A 24,628-nucleotide genomic window follows, 5' to 3' on the forward strand; every position below is an offset into this window, starting at 1 on the left:
TTATATATCTATTTAATATCTCTATAGTATATCTTAAAGCTTCTGAGCTGTTTTCTTTATCGCTGAAAAGAAACAACTCACGAGCATCTCTTGATTTCTTTAATAAGTCTCCTTTTTCTATAATTATATACACATACAAATAAAAGCAATATTGTTGCTAATCACTTCACTTTAGATAGTGTTTCTAATCTCAAATTTCAGCAAAGCAAACTTTTTTGTCTTTACCCATTTTCAAGAAATATTTAAGTCCCTTTTTGGTTTTTTATGTCAATTATATATATATATAAAAAAAAATTAATCCCATTTTTCTTGTGATAGTACAATATTTTTTTTTGGGAAAATTCTATATAATTAGTATTATTATGTAAATGGGGTCTCTTGAAAATGGAATGTTGCCATTAAAAAGAGATGCTTTACTAAAATCATTGAATTCAAGGAATGAAAGAAATAATTCATTTGGGCAAAGAAATAAAAAGTCAAGATTTGCAAGATTTATGGTCTTGAAAAAGCTTGATTACTTACAATGGATTTGTGGAGTGGCTGTTTTTATATTTTTTATGTTTGTTTTTCAAATGTTTTTGCCTGTTGAAAAAGCTGATTTCTTGGAGCAAAAAGATGATAACTTTGATATGGATATGATGAAATTCTTTCAAGATTTTGGTGGTTTGGATTTTGGTGAAGGTGTTAAGTTTGAGCCTACTAAGCTCTTGCTTAAGTTCCAAAAAGAATATAAAAATGCTGAAAATTTGGCTTTTGGAGATTCTATAAAACTAGTGAGATTTGGGCTTAGAAATCCCAAATTGGCTTTTGTAAGTATTTCATTATAGTAATTTTTTAGAAATAATTTTGTTACTTATTTTAGTAATTTTTACAGAAACTTGTTTTGGAAAGAATGACAATGTTACTGTTATTTTGTTCTGGGTTTCATTATGTAGGTATTTGCAGATCTGTTAGTTGATCCACAGCAAGTATTGATGGTCAGTGTTGCATCTGCTTTGAGAGCAATTGGCTATGAAATTGAGGTAATTTTGTTGTTCATGAGAATTTGGGCTACTTTTGTGTCTATGAATTATAATTTGTAGTAGAAACTTATGAGAATTTTAGTATGAATGTAATTGAGTCATGGCTTAATATAGTAAAGATGAGTTTCCCTTGGAATTGTCACTTATGGAAGTGCATTGTATAAATTAGCAATCGTAAGCAGCGGAGGTCAGGGGTTTAAATCATGACCGTATGTCCCTTGAATAATAGTGCTATGCGAGTTTCCATCTCTGAGGTTCACTGTGAGACCGGTCGGGAGACTGATAATGGGTTGGTTATCCATTTTTTTGTATACGCAATCAAAGTTTTAAACTTTATATGTGCGTTATTCATTGAGTTTCGGGGCAATAACAAAAGTTGTTTACTTTTGCTGTGTAATTGATATCCGGTGTTCTTGAGTGATTTTACTGAGTCATTATCAACATTTTTACAGGTTTACTCTCTTGAAGATGGTCCTGTGCATGCTGTGTGGAAAAATGTTGGAGTTACAGTCAACATTGTTGAAGCTAATGGTGATTCAAAGATTATAATTGACTGGCTAAAGTAAGTTCGCATTTAATTCTCATGTTTATTTAGCACGGAAGTTAGATGAGATAATGTTATAAATGTGGTATCTATTTATTTACCGAATAATCTATGCAGCTATGATGCCGTACTTGTTAATTCTCTTGAGGCAAAAGATGCCATTTCAGGGTAAGTATACCAAAGCTTATACTATCATTATCAAGTGACTAGAATTTAAAACTTTAAGAACCTGTATATTTGCAGATACGGATTTTTAAGTTGTACATTAACTTAATAAATTTAGTTATTACAGCCTTTTGCAGGAACCCTTTAAATCCTTGCCTCTTATATGGACCCTTCATGAAAGAACACTTGCTACCCGCTTCAAAGATTACGTTTCAAATGATCAAATTCAACTGATTAATGATTGGAAATCTGTCTTTAATCGAGCTACAGTTGTTGTTTTCCCCAATCATGCCCTTCCGGTAAGCTGTTGTGATGTTACTTATCATTCCAATGATTTTTATATAAAACCTTTTTACTAGAAACCTCTGTCTTAATTTGATTCATTTTCAGATGTATTATGCTGCGTTTGATGCTGGAAACTACTTTGTTATACCTGGATCTCCTTCTGGGGCATGCAAATTAGATAACTCGCCAACCATTCATGAAGAAAGTCGGCGTGTAAATATGAATTATGCGGATCATGATTTTGTTATAGCTATAACTGGAAGTCAGTTTCTTTATAAAGGATTATGGGTGGAGCATGCACTCGTTTTAAAGGCTTTATTTCCACTTTTAGCAGAGTTTCCGGTTGAGGACAGTTCGAGTCCTCGTTTAAGGATCATCATCTTGAGCCAAGACTTGACGGGTAATTACAGTGCCGCCCTTGAGGTAGAATTGTTTTCCTTGAAACCTTTTTTTATATACTTGGTACTCCTTCAGTCTAGGAAATATTAGGAAGTGACTGACATATAAGGGATATTTTGATTTATTAAGAAACTAATCGACAACATAACCTACAAAAATATTATGTGATCAAGCAGCGTAGATTTCCGAAATGGACATAGAAGTTTCTCACATTGGGTTAGAGAAGATAAGACAAGTAGTATTAGTTTACCAGTGGATAATTAGCTTTGTTGCAGCTAGTATTGAACCGATTATTTGGCCCCTTAAGCAGTTATAAGCGAAAAACTACTTATTGTAACTGGAGGCTGCAATAGTTGGATAGTCATTTCCAAAAGGCAACTTTAAACACCTTTGTCTCATAAAAGTGTTTGGTGTGGTGTCAACTGTCGTAACAAAATGAGAGCATATTTTGGACCTAGTAGGTGGTGTAACTCAATCTTATAAAAGTTTGAACCTTTATGAACATCCAAGATGGAAAATGCAACAATTTATATGGAACAGGGTAGGTTTTTCAGTTTCATATCTCTCTGCTTCATACTAATATGATAATTATATCTTTCATAGGAAATTGCTTCAAACCTGAACTACCCAAGTGGTACCGTAAATCATGCTGTCATCAATGAAGACATGTATGATGTTTTAAGTATCACAGATGTTGTGATATACGGGTCGTTTCTAGAAGAACAGTCTTTCCCCGACATCGTATTGAAAGCAATGTGCTTTGAAAAACCAGTAATTGCTCCTGACCTATCAATAATCAAGAAACATGTATGCATCTAAAACCTTCAGCTTTTCTATCTCAAGCACTTAATTTAAGTTTCTTTCAAGTACTTATGTGTCCATAACATATTTCAGGTTGATGATAAGGTCAACGGCTACCTATTTCCCAAAGAGAACATAAAGGCTTTAACACAAATTATGTTGCAGTTGATCTCTAAAGGAAGATTATCATCTCTAGCTCACAATGTAGCTTTAAAAGGAAAACATACTGCAAAAACCTTGATGGTTTTGGAATCCATTGAAGGTTATGCTTCCTTAATTGAAAATGTTCTCAACCTTCCTTCTGAAGTTGCATCTCCAAAAGCAATATCGGAAATCCCTTTGAATATCAAAACCGAGTGGCAGTGGCAGTTTTTTGAAGCTATTGCAGATCATAAATTTGTAAATAGAACTTCGAGGATTTACAGTTTCTTAAACAAAGTTGAAGATAGGTGGAATCGTACTCTAAAAGAGATTTCTGCTCCTGTTGTGGCCGATGATACATTTTTGTACAGTATATGGGAAGAAGAAAAAAGCATTCAGACAGCAATGACTAAAAAGAAAAGAGAAGATGGAGAGGTAACGAAGAAGTTTCTCTTTCTTGGTTCTTCAACATTTGACTTCGAATGTAGTTTGAGTCGAATGTTAGACTTATTTTGAAAGTTCGAAATCACCTTACACAAAACTATGGGATTTGTGGACCGAACCATCTGACTTCTCTTTTCTTTTATGGGAATCCCCAATCCCAAATAATCTAAAATTTTCTTTTTTGGAAAATCTGAAGATCTTATTGCATAGACCTAATCTTTGCTGTAACTTTTATGTAGTTGAGGGACAGAAGTGAGCAACCGAGAGGGACATGGGAGGAAGTATATCGAAGTGCGAAGAGAGCTGACCGGAGTAGAAATGATTTGCATGAGAGGGATGATGGTGAGCTTGAAAGGACGGGTCAACCATTATGCATCTATGAACCATACTTTGGTCAAGGTGCTTGGCCTTTTCTACATCATAGTTCACTTTATCGAGGTCTTGGACTGGTGAGTTACTTTACCATAAACATTAAAATACACTTTGGATAAACTCAAAACATGTTTACTTGTTCAACCCATCTAATAAACCTGACCTGTTTAACCTGTCAGTGATTATCACCCAAATCAATGTTAATTAGCAATTATTCCAAAACTTCAAATTGACGCCTCTTGTCAACACACAAATGTTAGATTTGAATTCAGGATCTTGAGGTTTTACTGAGAAAGTCTTGGCTACTCAATGAGTCCAATTTGTGTTGAAAGATCTTCTATTTTTGTTTGAATGCCATCCATCCTGTGATTAAAACCGAACTTGTTTCTGATGATAATGTTGTAGTCAACAAAAGGTCGTAGATCAAGAACAGATGACATTGATGCACCCTCTCGTCTTCCTCTGCTAAGCACACCTTATTACCGTGATGCTCTTGGTGACTTTGGAGCCTTTTTTGCAATTGCTAACCGTATCGACCGCATACACAAGAATGCTTGGATCGGGTTTTCATCATGGAGAGCGACAGCTAAGAAGGCATGTAAATTTCTAAAATTTCTGGTTTCCTTGAAACTGGCAGCATTTGCTTTTATACAAAAAAATTTAAGTTAAAATCATTTACTGATAATCACCATTATAAGTCAATTTAAGATGTTCATTGAAGGATATGTTTGGTCAAACTTTTGCATTCAACTGTATTTATGTCAAATGCTGCAATTTTGATATGAGAAAGAGTATAACTCTGCAACAATATTATTTTTTTTCTTCCTATTTTTACTTTTAATCTCAAGGGCATTCAAAATATAAACAGACTTCTTTGTCAAAAGCTGCCGAGGCTGCTTTGTTAGATGACATTCAAGCACGCAGGCATGGTGATGCTATGTATTTCTGGGTTCAAATGGATAAGGATCCAAGGAACCCTATGCAACAAGATTTTTGGACATTTTGTGATGCCATAAACGCCGGTAATTGCAGGTAAGGCTCTACAATTCTTGTTACATTAATTCTTATCTTTAACATTATGCAAAGTTCACTCCCTTGGCCACATTATTTAGGAAACTCTTTTGAATATATTTATGGGACACTAGCAATGCAACAAGGTTTGATTAAAATTCAAATGCCTAAAATACCTACAACAATGAAAAAATGCTTTATTTGTGCAAGGTTTGCGTTCTCTAATGCTCTCGAGAAAATGTATGGGTTGAAGGAAAACTCGACGTCTCTTCCTCCAATGCCTGCAGATGGAGATTCATGGTCTGTCATGCATAGCTGGTCTATGCCAACCAAGTCTTTCCTAGAGTTTGTGATGTTCTCAAGGTGAATGTTCTTTTTAAGCGAGTTCTTAAGATAAAAAAAATTGAACAGCAACAACCCCCCTTTTCAGTAAATGGAATTAATTTTTGCATCAACATTTTCAGAATGTTTGTGGACGCATTGGATGCACAAGTATACGATGAGCACCACCAAAGTGGTCTCTGCTACCTAAGTTTATCTAAGGTAAGCTTTGCCTTTCACGGATGCTTGTTTCAGACTGATTGAGGTGACAATCTCGACCCATTTTCTTAGGAATTGGTTGATTTTGGTTGTGTTTTATTATAAACGGGTTTAACGGGCTGTAACTATGCCTAAGTCTATTTCCAGTTCATGCAACCTTATGAATTGTATTTAACATTGTTCCTGTGGTCATAATCAACGCATTGATCATTTGTAATAACTTTATATAATAGAGCAAAAAGTTTTAGCAGGTCGACCCAACCTGATCTGGACCATTTCTGCCGTAAAAAGGGACATGTTTCAATTCAACCCCAACTACCAACAAGCCATCTTGGTTACCTCAGGCATTACCCTGGCCTTAGATTCATTTGGTTTTGCGCCGTATTTTGCAGGACAAGCATTGCTACTCACGTGTTCTTGAGCTTCTTGTAAACGTTTGGGCATACCACAGTGCAAGACGAATGGTGTACATTGACCCTACAACCGGAACAATCCAAGAACAACACGATTTCAAGAGTCGAAGAGGTAAAATGTGGATCAAATGGTTCAATTACAACACGCTAAAAGCCATGGATGAAGATCTTGCTGAAGAAGCTGACTCAGACCACCCTAAACAACGGTGGTTATGGCCTTCAACCGGTGAGGTCTTCTGGCAAGGAATGTATGAGAAAGAAAGGAGTCAAATGAGACGACAAAAAGAGAAACGAAAGCAGAAAAGTAAAGACAAGATTCAGAGGATCAGAAATCGGACTCACCAAAAGGTTTTAGGGAAATATGTGAAACCGCCACCTGATAACGAAACGGTAAATAACTCGGACCCCATTGCAGAAGCAACAAAGCTTGTTAGATAGCAGATACTTTTTTGGGTAGAAATTGTAGTGTCATTGGGTCAATTCTTTGTGAAAATATAGAATCTCTTCAGGCTTTTTTTGATAAAGAAAGAAAAAAAGAAAAAAAGTTTTGCTGTTATGTAATAGAGGTAAGGTAATCCAATGTATCTGTATGTAATATTACATCTAGTCTTAGATGGTGCTCAAACGTTAGTGCATTTACCTTAAATGTATACTAAATGTGCTGTAATTACTTATGATTCCTGCTTTTGTAACAAAGCTTATACCCTGCATTAAATGTTTGGGTTTAGATATCTGCTATTGTTTGTTTTATTAAGGAGGGCTAACCCCCCCGGTAATTTCTACAATGTGATCCTTAACAAGCAGGTTGCAAATGAATATTATAGCTACCCAAGCCTAGTACACGCCTTAGACGAATAGATGAGCAAAACAAGACTACTATTAAATGCTGACATTAGCTAGATGTTAATGTTTTAAAATATAAATGGCAATTTTGCTTTGCATATTTTTAGTCATGCTCGGATATCTGCAAAAAAATGAGCCAACTAGAGGGCAATCGTCATCCTACCCAATGAATAGCAGCTTACCAAATACACAATAGGTGACAGACGGACAATGGATGCATGACGAATGAATTTGTGGATGTTTTGTGCGTCCTCGAATTGTTCTATTCAAATATTCATTACTATTGTGATGATATTATTTTTAGTTACAAGTCCACACAACTTTAAAATAGATAAAATAGACAAATTGTTGAACAGACAGACCAGGCAAATTCAGTTGCACATAGTCTGACAGCCAGGCCACTTTGCCACCTTACTGAAACTACTTTTAGCACGTAATCCAAACAATTCATAGGATGATAGGAACAAACAGTGTCATTGAAAACTAAATTATAGAACACTAATTGCTTCTCAAGTAATTAAACGTTATGCATTATAAGATTGCCTCTATAATAAAAATATAAAAAGGTGATACAATCTTGAAGAACGATAGACACTTGTAACAGTTGGCAGTGGTTTCTACGAGATCTGAGATTCAACTCGAGCAAATCTGATCATTGACAACGTGCAAAAACACCTCAATTTCATATTCTTGGAGCTGCAAAATGACAAAAGAAACATAAATTGTTAGATCCAATTCTTGTTTTCTTTCAACAATTTAAAAATGTAAGCAAGAAATGGAACGGGTGATTTAGCTTACCACCACCCATTGTTGCTTCAGGCAATCTTTCAATAGAGTACTTGTGTTGGGTGATATACATAATTGGCACACCAGGTATCTGTTTACCAAAATAAGTTGGTTTAAATCATAGAAAGTCAAGACAAAGAAGACATGATTTGCTGAAATGGAACATACCTTGCGAATCCTACGCTTTAAATCTCTATCGCATGTCGCTACCATATAACACTTGTGCTGTTTCATTGAAAGAAATTATGAGATCCTATAGAACGTATAACATGGTGTCTGACAATTGGTTATATGTCATTGAGAAATGAGATGATTCAGGCACAGGGCTAGGCTTGGATCCCATTGTTTCAAGGCACATCAATCCCCTTGTTTACTAGGCAGTCAAATTCTATGCATATTAAATCATTTTAACATTAAAAAAATAGAATGACCATGGGAACTCAAACCACCTCAATGAACATTTTCTAGGGTCATGCACTTGATCATATATCAATCCCACGTGGGCAGGCAGCCAACTCTCGTATAAGCATAAATAACAACAGTCCTACAAAGGTCAATAACCATGTATGCAGCTGTCTTGCTTCTTATTAAAATGTGTGCAGGCCAAGATTCACAAGTTGTACAATATGAAGGGAGTGTGCGAGAATGCTTAGTATATGTATAGAACTACAGAAGTCTAAAACCAAACAGATAAACACATATTTAAGTGCAAGTCATGTGCATATTTTACATTTACTCAGTGTGCTGATATCAGTACAAATTATTGGGAGAAACAAGATACTTAGGCTCACATGTCTTTTTTTTTCTCTCTTACAGGCACGCGAAGTATGTTTTAGTTCAGATTTTACCCTTGGCTTCTAATAACCATCCTTCACCTCACCTACTTGGGCTACTTGGGCTACTTTTTGCTAAAGAGCTATTAACACTATCCCTGTTTAGGTTCATGCAAGGTATTTCAAGAAAATAGACTTAACGTATCCCCAGTGACATAATTGATAAGCAATTAGATCCATAAATCAGCAACATCAGAACTGAGATCACCCATATAAACATAGAAACGAGCATATAAACGACATTTGAGTGTTACCTGTGTAACTCTTTCAACAATGCAGTCATCAGCATAAGTTCCTTTATGAGTGCAGGGAAGCCTTTCAAATCTAGGATCCTTGGCAATTCTGTTTGAGAAATAAAACAATGATAAAGAAAACGGTATTCCTGATAGAAGTTTACAACACAAGTATGCTGCTCTAAATGCTTCCTCGGTAATCTCAGGTATTTCCAAAGATCGATTCAATTTAGATTATAAATCCACTATTTTCATGTTTCCTATATATACTTAAAGTACAAACAACTTATTGCATCTAATAACATTATTTGGCGCCTCTACGTGTACTTGATAGGTTAAAAGTAAAACCCGATACAACCAGATAGAGTAGATCCTACAGATCAAGGTAACCAATGAAATCAGTTACCTCAAAGCAACACGGTATTTCTGACCAAGCTTTTCAAGTTCAGCCATCACACAATCGGTAATACATGGAGTACCTACAGGAAAAACAAAAAACGACCCGAATCAATAACACGCCAAACATGTAAAAAAAAAAATTAGTAAGCATAGACTGCAATACTACTCTTTTCAATCTAAACAAATACGGAAATACCATATTCATAGTTTACGCAAACTGTGACACCCATAAGCAGATATACTCATTCTACACCAATCATTTAACATATAAATCACACATATTAAAAGTAAGAATATATAAAATATAAAAACTTACATTTAGCATATAAGCAGTCCATCATTCCCTTCTCCAAATCCAACTAAATCAAAAAAAAAAATAATCTGTAAATCAGTATCACAAGCCCATATTCACATTCAATATTCATAACAAACTTGTATAAAACAAACTCACTTTATTTTGGATGGAAAAATTGATGAAATTAGTATCAACTATAACTCGATAAGGCGGTCCAAGAGCAGTATTGTAAGTAAAGAACAAAGCAGATGATACATAAGGTCTGCAATATATAGAAACAAAAACATGTAAGTACATACAAATAAATATCATTAAAAAAAAAACAAAAAAAAACTTACACGTTTCTGGGGAGGTTTTCTTTAGTTAAATCTTTTTTATTTGGGTTCAAAACCTCTTCTTTATGTCTGAAAAGAAAAAGAAAAAAAAAAAGAAAAATTATTACATACAGCAAGTCAAATAATTATAATAATAATAGAAGATGGGGGGGTTAACTTACAGTTTAATTGCTTTGCGAGTGACCATTTTCTTCATTGTAGCAAATTTGGGACCTTTTTTAGCTCTTCCCATTTTTGTGTTTGTGTTTGATAAACCCTAAAAATGTGAAATTTTGAGATTTTGGTGTTACAGGGGACAATAAACCCTAAAAAGTAAAGACCTTGATACAATCCAGCAAGTTTATGGTAGGAAAGAAGAATCCGGCAAAACAGGTGAGATGGTATATGTTGGGCCAGATTAATGGGCTTAATATTATTTTCAGGAATTGGATTTGGATCCAATGGGTCTGGAACTTGGGGGATGAAGGCTGTCTTGAAAACCGGATCAAACCGGGCGGTTCAACCATTGGATGACCATCAGTTGAATTTTAATTTTAATCTTAATCTTAATCTTAATATATACTATAAGACAGTTGAACTAATGACTAATTAACCAATCACATCGTTCGATTTCATCAATTTGACTTTTGAGATGTCATCATTTAGATAAACTACAAATTAAAAATCACAATAATCATTATCCAAATATATTATTATATTAATATTTATATTAATTTGTAGAAAAAGTCTCATTAATTTACACTTTTTTGTTTTCCATCAATAATTTACACTTTTTAGCCCTGAATACTTAATTTATATTTATTTTTAGCCATCAACTTGAGAGAATTTTTTAAAATTTACAATCATTTAATTAAATTAAAAAAAATTTTAACATATGAAATATTTTCTACAAAAAATTATTTCAAAACCTAATGACTTATTAACAAATATTATATTAGATTTTTATAATTGTAAATATTAATATTTAGTATAATATTTGATATAAATACAATGTGAACTCTATATACATATCCCAAACACGATTTACAACAAAGAGTTACTTTAATCCTAAATTCAAATCAATATAAACTACATTCAAGGTTCATTTTATCTCTCAATAAAAAAAGGTACATAATTTTCCCCTTTTTATATATTAGTTTTACATATTAATGTTTAATGTTACAACTGTTACTCAAATCAAGAGTTCTAATTGTTATCAAAGAATATAAAAACACTCCTAATTGTTATCATATTATTATATAACAAGTGATTGAAAATAACCCTATGCGTGTTATGGACGCACATCATGATTAAATACGTATACTTGAATGTCAAGTACAGGATCACAAATATGTTTATATTTTAATTCTTAATTATCTTTCATAATAATATCACATTATGAGTATAACTGGTTTCAAAATATTTTATAATGGAGAAATTATTATATATAGCATGTGGCTTGTGGAATGACTACGACAAACAATTCCATCAATATGTCTAGGCTAATCATTACAGTGACAAACATATGATTATTGTACTACAAATATAACACTTAGAACCGTATTTCTTCAAAATTATAAGCTTTTATGACTTAAAAGTATGAAGATCTAATATTGATAATATCGTAAACCTCGTGTCCAGTGTTGGACATGGGTCTAAAATCTAGTATATAATAAGATAATTGAACTAATGACTTATTAACCAATCAAATCGTTCAATTTTATTAAATTGACACTCGCTTATGTCATCATTTAGATTAACTATAAATCAAAAATCATAATAGACATTATCCAAATATATTATTATATTAGTATTTATGTTAATTTGTTGGAAAAAGTCTCATTAATTTACATGTTTTTGTTTTTTATCAATAATTTACACTTTTAACCCCGAATACTTAACTTATATTTATTTTTAGCCATCAACTTGAGAGAATTTTTTAAAATTTAATTTAAAACAATTTCTACATATGAAATATTGCCTACAAAAAATTATTTTAAAACATAATGATTCATTAACCAATCAAATCGCTCAATTTCGCCAAATTGATTCCCGCTTATGTATTGTTTTCCATCAATAATTTACACTTTTTAGTCTGAATACTTAATTTATATTTAGTCTTAGCCATTAATAATTATCATAGGATAGGTGATTAAGAATAAACCTATTCGTGTTAAGGGCTCGCATCATTATCAAATACGTATACTTAAATATCAAGTTTAGTATCACAAGTATGCTTATATTTTAATTCTTTTATAATAATATCATATTATAAGTACAAATGGTTTCAAAAATTTTTATAGAAATTATTATAGCATGTGCCTTATGAAATAACTACGACAAACAATTTCATCAATACGTCTCAGCTAATAATGACAGTGACGAATCTGTGATTATTGTATTACAACTTGCAAAGTATAACACTTAGAACCATATATCTTCATATTATAAGATTTTATGACTTAAATATATGAAGATCTATCGTAAAACCCGTGTAAGTGTTGGACACGGGTCTAATATCTAGTTTGTTTACTAAAACAAAACTGCAAGTGCTTAGAATCGATCTTCGACCTTTAGATTGAAGAGAAATTACGCCCACTACACAAGAAATTAGTTTATATATTATCTCGCCTTCTTGATACATAAACCCTCCGAAGTATGTTTTATTATTTATAAAAAGAATTTGTTTTTTAGTCGGTCGGACCAGTTGGATCGTAACCGACCCTATAACTAGTTCGACATCCGGTTTGATTCGGTTCCAAAAGAGCGTATTTCTAAGAACAATTAGAGAACGCCTAGTAGCATGAATAGTAAGCAAGGACATTTTACTTCAAGCATTTTACTTAAAATATATGGGGATGGGAATATAAGGCTGTCGGATATCTAAGCTTAGATGTGGAACATTCACATATTGTTTTTTTAATCCATAAAAATCATAAGGGCCCATGCATTTATTCATTAAACAAGAAATAATAAAATATTAATATGTGAGAGGTTCCACACCTAAGCTTATGTGTCGGACAACCTTATATTCCCTTTTCCCAATATATATATATATATATATAGACACACTAGGGTTGGTGTCCGCGCGTTGCAGCGGTTAAACGGTGATGATAATACAAAATAATAGGGGAGGATCGATATGCGTGTGTGTAAATAGGAAGGATAGAAAGAAGTGATCATGTGTTAGATCTTAGTAGGGTGTTGTCTGATTATGTTTAGAGATATAGAATTAGAGGTAATGTGTGAATTATGGGCAATATAGAGATATTGAAAAGATTGTTAAATTTTCTAAAATAAGGAGTCCAATATATTTTATAAGGAATTATAGATTTTCTAATTGTTAATGCTTACCATAATTCCAAGCATAATCGGCTTTTGTCAGTACGATGTTTTCATCACAAATCCTCCAATTTATCAAAACCATTTTACTTCAGGCAACAAGAAAAAAATTAGTGTGTGTCAGAGAGAGAATATTGGAAAATGGTGTTATATTTAGATTTGAGAATGTAAATATGTAATTGAAGAAGAAAGGGAGTTTGCATAGATACAATACAATTTACATTGGAAATAAAGAAGTTTTCATCTTTTTGTTTGTGCCTCGGAAGTTGGGGTTAGAGTGTGATCATGTTAATTATAAAACGTATGTCCTGAAATAATTTAAGCTTACGGGGTCACACGAACTGACACGGTAACTCTATATTATTAATTAATATATTAAAGTAATATATTAATTAAAATATAATCACAAATGATTAATTAAACTAACTAAAGGGTTAATTGTATTTAATTAATTAAAGAGGGGGTGTTGAATTGAAATTAGGAATTAGAGTTGTTTCTTAATTCCATCCATAGGGGGCCGAAATTTTAAGGGTTCTAGAATCCTTAGGATTGCTTGTCCACCAAGGTAAAAACTCTTACATATTAGCCTATAAATAGAGGACTAATTTCAAGGGTCTTTAATTTTTCATTATTTTTTCTTTATAGTTTTCGATTGTCTTTAGATGCACATTGTTAAAAATTGTTAATACATTAAATTGTGGTTGGACTTCTTAGTTTACGTCTTTTTTTCATGTTTTCAGCAAGATGGACAGAGATATATACAGGGGTGTTCGTTTTACAACACGCCCATGGTATGTGTCGAATTCGGTTTTCAGTATCCATATCATTTTTTAAGTTAGTATTAGTTTCTTAATTCTTGATAATAGGTTATTATTGATTAGATAGATAGAAATCATTTGAGTTGTACGTGCACCACCATATTACTTTGATTGACGTGGCGATGTTTACGGTTTGGTAAATGAAGCAACAATGTGGGTTTCTTTTAGTTAGCTCAGTAATACGATGCCAGAGGAGGAGGTTAAAGTCCTCATTTGATACGAGGAGGTTAACTAAGCATGGCTCGGTTTATATGGATGTTGTTATAAAACTTAGAATCATGGTTAATTTATACTATCAAACAACATAGAATATCAAGTGAATAAAATAAAAAGGGCTCTGATGCTGCATCCTTGAAACCATTATGATTAACTTCATTGTGTGATAATAGTGGTTATGCAAATTATTCAAATTCTTGAATTATGTATCTTCACATTTAGAACAACAATTTGCCTTTTCTTGAATTGATTCGATATGTATATTATACGGAGATATCATGTACTTCATTTTCCTATAAATGCCCCATTTGTTCCATGACATTCTTACTATCAAAAATGTATGTCCAACTGTAACTCTGTATGTGATTGACAATACTCAACCCATAATGTCATTTTTAAACTAGATGTAACCTTTTATGAATGGATAGAGGTGACACACTATAATGAGTTGGACTCGAATTTAAATCGGAGGAATTAATGTTTTACTCAGAACATTCCTTTTTATGTATGTTACCATCAAAGCTTGACCTTTTATTATATTAAATTTACTGTATCCAGAGGGTCGAGTGACAACTTCCATAAGAAGAAAGCAATGATAGCTCAGTGGCAAAATGTGATGACCGAGGGTGCAATGGTGATTAGTCTTGGTTTTCTTAGGTTTAAAGCATAAATAGGTAACAACTCTCAAAATTCGATCTCTCCTTTCATTAAAAAGTTGATTATAGGTGCTTGAAATAGCTGAGTTTCTTTGTGTGTAGATTTCAATGGGGTGATTAAATTCGCATAACTATCTTAGTAGGACAGGACCTAGAGAAGGGGCTTAAAAGGTTAGATGTCTAGGTCTTCTAAATGATCATTATACAATACATATGTGGATACAGATTCTTAGTATTTATATTTTGTAAGTATGTGGATACAGATTCTTAATGCTGCAGAGGAAAGAAATGATGCTGAAATGATCAAGATCATGTCATTCTATGGTATGTAGACTTATCTATAAGATTATTTCAAGCTATTTGATAATAAGAAATTTGAAATTAATTCGAAATTTTTTTCTTTCCATGGAACAACTTAAGAATTATGCACGTCTCAGGATCATCTCAAATTTTGACCATACTATGGTTGGTGCTATTATCCTACTGTCGGTACCATTCTTTATGTTCATTTAAGCATTTTCATTATTAGTGAGTCGTACTTGCTAGATAATAAATGGTGCGAATAGCATATATTATGGGTTTATTGAATGATTTGCATTGCAGGTTGATCATCACGATCCTGGAAACCTTTCCATACTATCAACCAATTTAGAAGGATATTAAGGATCGTATGTTGCTATACATAGTTATATATATGTGTTTGGACTCGATACTTTCTAAAAGTTGGTTTTTTTTTTTTTGTGACTATGCAGTCTGAATATGAGCAAGACCCTCACAATGCTAGCTTCCATATTAAGAAAGAAAAGGCTCAACAAGGAACGAGTATTCTTTCTGAAAATCTGGTCAAATGAGGGGTATGCTTAAAATTCTTCTTTTATTCTTGGAGGTTATCAATAGATATTTTAGGTCACTCGTCAACGTATGGAATACACTTCTATATCTTCTGTCATGTATAGTTTATTAATTCCTTGGTTATCAGTTAGACATCGAGTAAATTTATAGTGGTGGGATGGATTTGGATATTTTGCCTCAAGGTTCTAGAATAGGTCAAGCTCTTGCTAAATTGCATAAAAAGTTGAAGGAAGTGGAAAAATTACCACAAAGCACCCTTGACATATAGAGTTTCTTGGAATGATGCTGAACTATTCACCATTCCAAAAGTACATGGTGTCAAGGTTCTTGACTCATCTATTTTCTTGGTCATCCACTTTTTATCAAAAGTGGTGGTGGCAAAATGGTTGGGTTTGGTATCATGTTGCGCTAAGGCTATAAGGAGTAAGGGGTTCTCAAGAACCCCAAAACTAGCACTTTTCTTGCCATGTAGGATGTCACCATGGAGCTTTCAAAACCTTAGAGCAAGGGGTTTTCAAGAACCCCTACTTTTTTTTTTTTTTTTTTTTTTTTTTTTACTTTGACTTGCCAAACATTGTTCCCGAAAATATATATACCAAACATTGTTCCCGGTGAAGACGGAACGACCGCCCACCCAAAATTTTGGCTCGATGAACCAACCCATGGCGTGAATCCGGAACCTATAGGAGCACCCATATTCATATTAGCCACCATGTTAATAAACCCGGGATTATTATGAAGATTTGGGTCGTTAATGTCGGGTGTAGATGTCGGATTTATCGGCGTTTGTGGACGAAAGTTGGGGTTATTGTAGTATGGATACATTTTTTTTTTAGATCTTGTGATTGTTTTATGATTTTGTAGAAAGAAAGTAAAAGAAAGATAGATTTGGAGAAGAAGAATGAGTGAGATTTGGAGAAAAAAGTGAGAAAGGCGAAAAAATGAGAGATAAGAAGGGGTTAAAAAGGATAAAGTTGGGGTTATTGTAGTATGGATACATTTTTTTTTAGATCTTGTGATTGTTTTATGATTTTGTAGAAAGAAAGTAGAAGAAAAATAGATTTGGAGAAGAAGAATGAGTGAGATTTGGAGAAGAAAGTGAGAAAGGCGAAAAAAGGAGATAAAAGAAGGGGTTAAAAAGGATTAAAAAAAAAATTAGGTTTTGGATATTAATGGGTCAAACAAGCCGTTGCAAACGGGCTTTTGTTTCTTGAGACTCTCAAATGTCTCCCGTCCTTCTCGTGCCGTTTCCTCCCTCTTTTCTTCCAAAAACGCCACCCGGGCCAATGTGTATGGGGTTCCTGCGGGGTTCCCAGGCGTTCTTGACCAAAAAGTGGTCAAGAAACGCTTTGTTCCGAACAATCTAAGTTGACCCGAAAATACCCCTTTTTTACAAACTGAGATTGTAACACGCCCAAGTTTTGAGGTATTAACCAACCTGTGATTGAGAGGTTCAAGAAAAAAGCAACTGAGATGACCTATTGGGTGCTAGACAATCTCAAAGTTGAGTGTGAATGTATGGTGATATAGCATCTGATTACGTCTTGTGGAAGTTTGACACTGCCAACTATTACACTTATGCTGCATTCTTGAGTTATATTTTTAATAGGAAGGGAAAGAAAGGATAAGAAATAAGGAGAAAAGTGTATTCTTGAATTTTTTTCCAAAGAAAAGAAATGAGAAGATAGGAGAAATTAGGCACTTTTTGATCCCAAAATTTCCAGCCCAATTTGGGCAGATTCCCCTGGAAAGGAAAACTTTTTGTAGCCAATTACTATTCTAGCATTTGACCATAACCTTCAATATAATATTATAGAGGATAATTTTGTAAAAGTATCACTTTTTCCTTTCCTTCCTCATAAACTCAAGAATGCATTTTCTCTACTATTATTTTTTTCTTTTTTATCACTATATAATCATCTCTTTTCTTTTCTTTTTGTTTAAAACTCAAGAATGAAGTGTTATGCTTATGGGGAATGTTAAAATTTTAGATATTATTTTGTTTTAGTTACACTTTTGTTTTGTAACTTTTTCAATGTAATAAATATCAAGTATCTTTATTATGTGTATATTTCTATTACTGAATTTTTTTTATGGTTCAATTCATATAAACATCTATTTTATTATATTTCACTATAACTATTCACTTTTCGTTATACCAATTTTTTGTTGCATGTCATTGTGTAGATCATAAAAAAGTTAGTGCAACGCACGGGTTTCACCATATATATATATATTTATATGTCCGTTCGGCCATCCCTCTAAAGGCTATTTTTTTTATTTCTTTTTTAAAATTAAATCTGAAGGCTAATTGATACAAAATTATACTCGTATTAGTGGTTAAAATAAGGCTAATTGATACAAAATTATTTGTTAAAATAAATAAATACTCGTAACGGATTTAAAGACCCATTTTAGAGTCATAACTATAAAAATCCACCCACCATCCCCAAATTCAAACCCGAGTCTCTCTCTGTCCCCCTCTCAAAATCATAATCAAAAATTCGTTTCCCTTTCTTGATCACACACAAACACATTCACTTTCAATCATCATAATCACATACATACATTCTATATATCTATATATCCACACACACACAAAAAAAAAAAACAGAGAGAGACTCCACATTTATTCAACAAAAAATGGCAGAAGAAATTGAAGAAGAAGAAAAATCAAGAATTCTAGAGATCAACTTGATCTCAGCACAAGGCCTCAAAATCCCACCCTCTACCAAAACCCGAACTTACGCCATCGCATGGGTCGACCCGGCCGCTAAACTCCGCAGCCATTTGGACCGAATTGGAGGCGAAAATCCGACGTGGAATGAAAAATTCCTTTTCCGAGTTTCGCCACGTTTCATCTACGGTGACACGTCAGCCGTTCAATTCGAAATCTACGCTTCTGGTTATATCCGTGATTATCTCATCGGTAATGTTCGTTATTTGTTGAGTTCTTCTTCGCTTACGTCATCAAAAACCGGAGCGGTTATTGGAACTCCGGCTTTTTCGGCCGTCCACATCCGTCGTCCTTCCGGTAGAGTCCAAGGCGTTTTGAATATCGCCGCCACGGTTTACGAGAGTTCTGATTTCGCGGCGTTTGACGGCATGTCCGCAGTGTGTTTCCGTGATTTGATTGGAGAGAATGAAAATGAAAAGGAGCGGGAGCGTGAGCGCCGCCGTCGGTCTTGGCATCCGGCCATGGTTCTCAGCCGTAATAGTTCGAAACGGAGTGATCGATCGTCTGGTGCGGATTCGTCGGAGTTTCCGATCGGTGATCCGGTGGATTTTTCCGATGGAAGTGACTCGTCATCATCGTCGGCGTTAAAGGAAGTTAACGGCGTTAAGTCAAAGGTAACGGTCAACGATAAAAAGGATGTTAAATTGGACGGTAAAGGATTATTGTGTGGGTTAATGTTACAAAGAAGGTTTAGTTTTTGTCCGTCGGATCAAAATCTGTTATCAATTGCTGGATTTCATGGAAAGAAGATCTAAATCAACGGCTGTGATTTGATCATGGTGGTTTGTTAGTTAATTGTCTGAATTTACGATTTTGACCTTTGAGGGAATTAAAATGATTCTTGTGTAATTAGTTTTTGGGACAAAACTAACAAAAGAATTCCATTTTTTAGATGAATTAAACAGATCAGGTTGGATTTCTGGGTTTCATTTTGGTATGTGATGTTAGTCTGAGTTTTTAGTTCATTTTTTGTAGCTGGAATTTTGAAATAAATCATTTTTTTGGGGCGCTTTTTGATTGTGTAAACGTTTTGAAGGATGTTGCAGGACATCTATGGCATAAAAGTACTTGAGTCGATAGGTTTATGGTTACGACTAGTTGCTAGTTTTGCGAATCTTCGTTTCAGTACATATCATGTGTAGTATCTATTCGTATTCCAAGTTTGATCGAGTCGCGTGACTTAATTTGGTTGTAGTTCCCAGCTGTTGAATGGAAGTGGTTAAGCATTTTTTCATGATTTTCTTGTTTATCTGGTACATAATGAACTGCAGAATTCGATTTGAAGAGCATAAATGGTGTTTTTAACAGTAAGAAGATAAATCAAAATCATAGCATGAATTAGAATAGAATTGATAAACTGAGGTTATAATTTGGCGTAAATGATCATGACTTAATGTTTTTGTAGTTCCCAACTGTTGAATGAAATTGGTTAAAGCATATTTCATGGTCTTCTTGTTTATCTGGTACATAATAAACTGCAGAACTCGATTTGAAGAGCACAAATGTTGTTTTTAACAGTATGAAGATACATCAAAATGATAGCATGAATTTGAATGGAATTGATTAACTGAGGTTACAATTTGGCCTAAATGATCATGACTTAATATACTTTCCACAATTCCACCATATTAATAAGAAGGTAAACACCAAATGGATGATGCTGATTGCTGAATGAAATAAAAATGAAACCAGTATATGCATAGTGACATGAAGGTTGAGTAAGATTGTTTACATTATACTTCTTACATATTCTGCAAATCAGTGGGTTTTATTTTTATTATTTTTACCATGGATTTGAGTATTGTTATTGTTGCTAACTTGCTATTGTTTTAAAAGATTAATATACTTTGATACATAGCATTAACTGCTATGCTTGAACTCCAACAAGCTACATGAAGAATGGTAAATTTATTCCATCATAAAGATCTGTCATTCCATATTGAAATGTTTTGATATGAGGAGAATACCCATTAAGTTTCATTCGATATATGCGGAGTTGCCCACAACCCTCTCGAAAACTAGAGATGCAAATACCAGTTAACCAGTTTCGGTTATTTTTTTTTAAAAAAATAACCGGTTTCGATTAACCTATACCGGTTAATAACCGGTTTCTATATGAAAAAACTCCAACCGATGAAACCGATTTCGGTTAATATAAACTGGTTAACCGATAATAGTTAACCTATTTCCAGTAATTTTTAACCAACCACATCATAATATATATACCTTTTCTAGTGGAGAGGCCAAAAAATCAAGAAATACATTTCTAAATCTCTATGTGACTATGTGTAATTCCTATCATACGACTTCACAGATTTCTTATCATCTTCATTGTTGTTGACCAACTCAACAACCAGATCTAGTGCAAAAAAACATGATCCAAGAGTGTTGAAGGCACATATCCAACAGAGGAAGTTTTGTGGGATTTTACTGTGTCAAACCCAAACATAAGGATTCAAGCTCCATGTCCTCCTTGTGTACAATTTTATCCCAAAACTATGCCTTCTTCTCCTTCTCTGGAAGTCTTTCTTTCTTTTTGTGCTTCTTATTATTCCTTAGTATTGTGTTTTATTGTCTTTCGTTACCTTTGTTACATATTATATATATATATATATTATACATATATTAGTTGTTGGGTTTCTTCAAGATCTGGACTAGTCTAGTTTTCTTTTACTTTTTCTATATATTTATATGGGTTAACTGATTAACCGGTTTTTATTTTGTAAAATAACCGGTTCTAGGTTAACCGGTTAAAAATTGGTTTTTGTTTTGAAAGTAGGAATCGTTTAGAAACCGATGGTTAATGGTAACCTATAACCGGTTTGTACGGATTCGGTTCCTAACCGATTAGGTTAACCGGTTAGACTTCGGTTCGGTTAAGTTAACCGGTTTTTTTGTGCACCTCTATCGAAAACGAAGAACATCTAGGCCAATGTGTTCTTATAAAATGCATTGAGTGTGAAAATGATTTATAACTTTCAAAGGTTAAACTAATCCTAGGTTGCTAAACAACATTTTACAAATTAAGTTCACAAACATGTTTGGTGTCCCAATCAAGCAATAGAGAGAAAGAAGAGAAGAATAAAATAGATATGATTTAATAGATAGAAATATTATTTATAAAAACTTGTTTGTAAATAGGATTACTCTTCTAATAAACCAACAAATAAATGTTAAGCGTAGATTTTTTTATTAAAGTATACATATTGATTTGATGATCTAGTAACAAATCTTTTAGACAGAGAGAGTAACAGGCCCAATGTTAGTGGGCTCCTATTTCAAAACATAACTCTTTAACTAGCCCACTTTTTTTAGTAGTATATAAGAGGGGCGGCGCATTAAGATGCCGACACCTACTAGTCTACAAGACAGCTATGTGACAAAGCGTGATGCATCCAATAACCTTTCTACATTTAAATAATAAGGTTTTTATTACATTTAAATATATTTTAATAAAAGCAGAAAACAAAATGTGACGGTAGACTGTTCTTCTGCACTCCACCCTAATTGCCGTAATAATAAAGCATTTATACAAATAGATAGATAGTGTGTGACATACCCGACCCACATTGTTTATGTGAATGTGATGAACCACCAATATTCATGGCTTCATTCATATATAAGGGCAGTTGACCTTTTATTTTTACGTTGGCTTTATTATAGATGTGACGTGGCTTTGTATATAGTATATCTATATGTGTAGATACTATTTGGTTACTTCTGATTGTGACTCCTTGTAAATCAAACAGTGTACCATTCTAGATCTCTACTTGTATTTTGAAAATTTTAAAGGTGAGCCTATGATAAGTCTAAAACTATATGAATGAAGATGGTTTTACATATAAAGATGTGAGATTTCTTCCGCGTTAATAGATTTCGACCGATTATAATATACTCCGATGGCGTACATATTAGTTAGAACGAATTGCATTTTTGGTCCCTGTGTTATCTCACATTTTGCAAGTTTGATACAAAAATGTGAAAAGTCGCGAAACGCATCCCTATCATATCACATCTCTTGCAATTTTGGTCCAAAAGTAACGTGCCGTTAGAATTCAACCGTTAATGCCCCCATGTGCTTGTCAAATGGGGGTAGTTTCGTCCATTTATTGCTCATATGACCATTTCTACACACAAAAAATTAAATAAAAGAAAGAAAAAACAACAAAAACTCATTTTATATATATTTCCTTCTACTCTTATTCATCTTTCTCCCTTATTCATCATGATCATCAACATCAATATAAACAGATTTTCTATATGTACATCCTTCTCTCTTATTCATCGTTATCATCAACATCAACAAATAATTGCAATTAAAACATATATGTTTATGTATCTACATATACATCATCATCATCATCATCAACATCAATATAAACAAATTTTCTTCACCCCAAAATCCAAACCTTATGAAATTTCTTTAATCCCATTAACACACACACACACACACATATATATATATATATATATGATAGAGATCAAATGATAAGGTACCTTAAAGAGAGAAGGTTCGTTTTAATATTTTTTTAGCTTATTTTTTTGAACTTTTCTTTCGTTTTTTTACTTTTTTTCATTCTCTCTATAATTAACCAATTTCATATAAAAATTTTAAAATTTTTTTAGATATATTTTATTTTCAAAGGGCGTAGCCCGTAAGCTATAGGCGAAGCCTCTCAGACTATGGCGGAGTCATGATAGCTAAGGGCGAAGCCCGTAAGGTAGATCACCTCATCACCGATCACCCCTTATGACCTATCACCCTCAATGACTTATCACTCCCACCAGCTACCTTTTATTAATATCCTTAAGGGCGAAGCCCGTACCGTACCCTTACATGTATAACTTACTAACTCGGGTTAGAAAAAAAAATTTAAATTTTTTTTTATGAATTGAGTTAATTAAAAAAAAAATGAAAAAATAAAAAATTATTAAATAAGTAAAGATTTGGGGGTTTTGAGTTAGATTTTGAATTTTGATCAAGATCTTAAATATTAGGATTTATATTGCTCCAAATACGATTAAATAAACCGGAAACATAGTAGTGGTGGTGGTGTTTTTTTTCTGGCAAGATCTGCAACAAAAATCATGGTGGCGGTGGATAGTTTGTAAACTTGTATAGTTTTTCTTTATAAGATTTGGAAAGTTGTTTGTAATATATATTATACTCTGGATATGATGATAAATTCGGTAGAAAAAATAAGGTGAAAAAATGAATAAGATAAGATTGTTAATATGGATGATGATGATGATGAATAAGAGAGAAGGAAATATATATAAAAATAGTTTTTGCTTTTTTTTTTCTTTTAATTTTTATTTTAATTTTAATTTTTTATTTTTTATTATTTTTTTTTTTTGCAGAAATGGTCCTATGAGCAATAAATGGACGAAACTACCCCTCATGTGACAAGCACATGGGGGCATTAACGACATGTTACTTTTGGACCAAATTTGCAAAAGGTGTGATATGACAGAGATACGTTTCGCAACTTTTTACATTTTTGTATCAAACTTGCAAAATGTGTGATAACTCAGGGACCAAAAATGCATTCGTTATATTAGTTATCTATATCTATATCTTTTATCAAAGATGTAAACGCAAATATGAAATATAACTAATTGCATTTTTGGTCCCTGTGTTATCACACTTTTTGCAGGTTTGGTTCAAACTTTTCATTTGTTGCATTTTTGGTCCCAAAAGTATGCATTTTTCGCAAGAATGGTCCAATCTAACGATTCCGTCAAGTATCAACCGTTAATTTGATTATGTGCACCTCATGTGAGGGGCAAATCGTCTTTTTACACAAATAGGACCAATCTTGCAGTTTATATATATATATATATACACACACACACACACATACATACACACATATACATTACAGTATTGGCCACCACCAATCTAAATCAATTATCACACCCGCCCACCTCTAGTCACCACCGGCCACCACCAACCCAAATCAATCATCACATTCGGCCACCACCAACATAATTTATAGACAAACAGAGATCCTCTACTGAGCCATGGTCAAGACCATAAGGCTCGGTTAATCACACTCTAGCTACATGTATCTATTTCATCAACTAGACATGAGTTTTTGTCTTGATAGAATTCAAGGATACAGAGGTACGAGCCTATGGAACATATCTTGTTCAAGTAAGGTCGT

The 24,628-nt window shown here is 33.3% G+C and overlaps 3 protein-coding genes and 1 non-coding gene across 4 annotated transcripts; 2 read left to right on the forward strand and 2 right to left on the reverse strand.

Moving 5' to 3' along the window:
• Positions 1–330: 330 nt before the first annotated feature.
• On the forward strand, positions 331–6,868 carry LOC122595998. Its single transcript, XM_043768493.1, has 14 exons — positions 331–809; positions 936–1,022; positions 1,475–1,584; positions 1,684–1,734; positions 1,859–2,030; positions 2,122–2,439; positions 3,019–3,222; positions 3,310–3,792; positions 4,041–4,250; positions 4,579–4,767; positions 5,042–5,205; positions 5,395–5,547; positions 5,649–5,727; positions 6,117–6,868. The coding sequence occupies exons 1-14, from the start codon at positions 369–371 to the stop codon at positions 6,573–6,575; spliced, it is 3,120 nt and encodes a 1,039-aa protein (XP_043624428.1). The 5' UTR covers positions 331–368; the 3' UTR covers positions 6,576–6,868.
• Positions 6,869–7,435: 567 nt separating this feature from the next.
• Positions 7,436–10,191, reverse strand: LOC122596780 (rRNA-processing protein FCF1 homolog). The gene is made up of 9 exons (XM_043769411.1): positions 10,023–10,191; positions 9,865–9,930; positions 9,683–9,788; positions 9,548–9,590; positions 9,239–9,311; positions 8,854–8,941; positions 7,935–7,991; positions 7,779–7,857; positions 7,436–7,676 (listed from the first exon to the last, which is right to left on the reverse strand). Exons 1-9 carry the CDS (start codon positions 10,091–10,093, stop codon positions 7,663–7,665), a joined length of 597 nt encoding a protein of 198 aa, XP_043625346.1. The 5' UTR covers positions 10,094–10,191; the 3' UTR covers positions 7,436–7,662.
• Positions 10,192–18,277: 8,086 nt separating this feature from the next.
• On the forward strand, positions 18,278–19,390 carry LOC122598332. Its single transcript, XM_043770924.1, has one exon. The coding sequence runs from the start codon at positions 18,368–18,370 to the stop codon at positions 19,214–19,216; it is 849 nt and encodes a 282-aa protein (XP_043626859.1). The 5' UTR covers positions 18,278–18,367; the 3' UTR covers positions 19,217–19,390.
• A 5,029-nt stretch (positions 19,391–24,419) lies between these two features.
• Positions 24,420–24,628, reverse strand: LOC122598731. The gene has a single exon (XR_006323720.1). It is a non-coding gene; the product is annotated as a small nucleolar RNA U3 (small nucleolar RNA).

Source organism: Erigeron canadensis, chromosome 4 (assembly GCF_010389155.1).
Source record: "Erigeron canadensis isolate Cc75 chromosome 4, C_canadensis_v1, whole genome shotgun sequence".
Lineage (NCBI taxonomy): Eukaryota > Viridiplantae > Streptophyta > Magnoliopsida > Asterales > Asteraceae > Erigeron > Erigeron canadensis.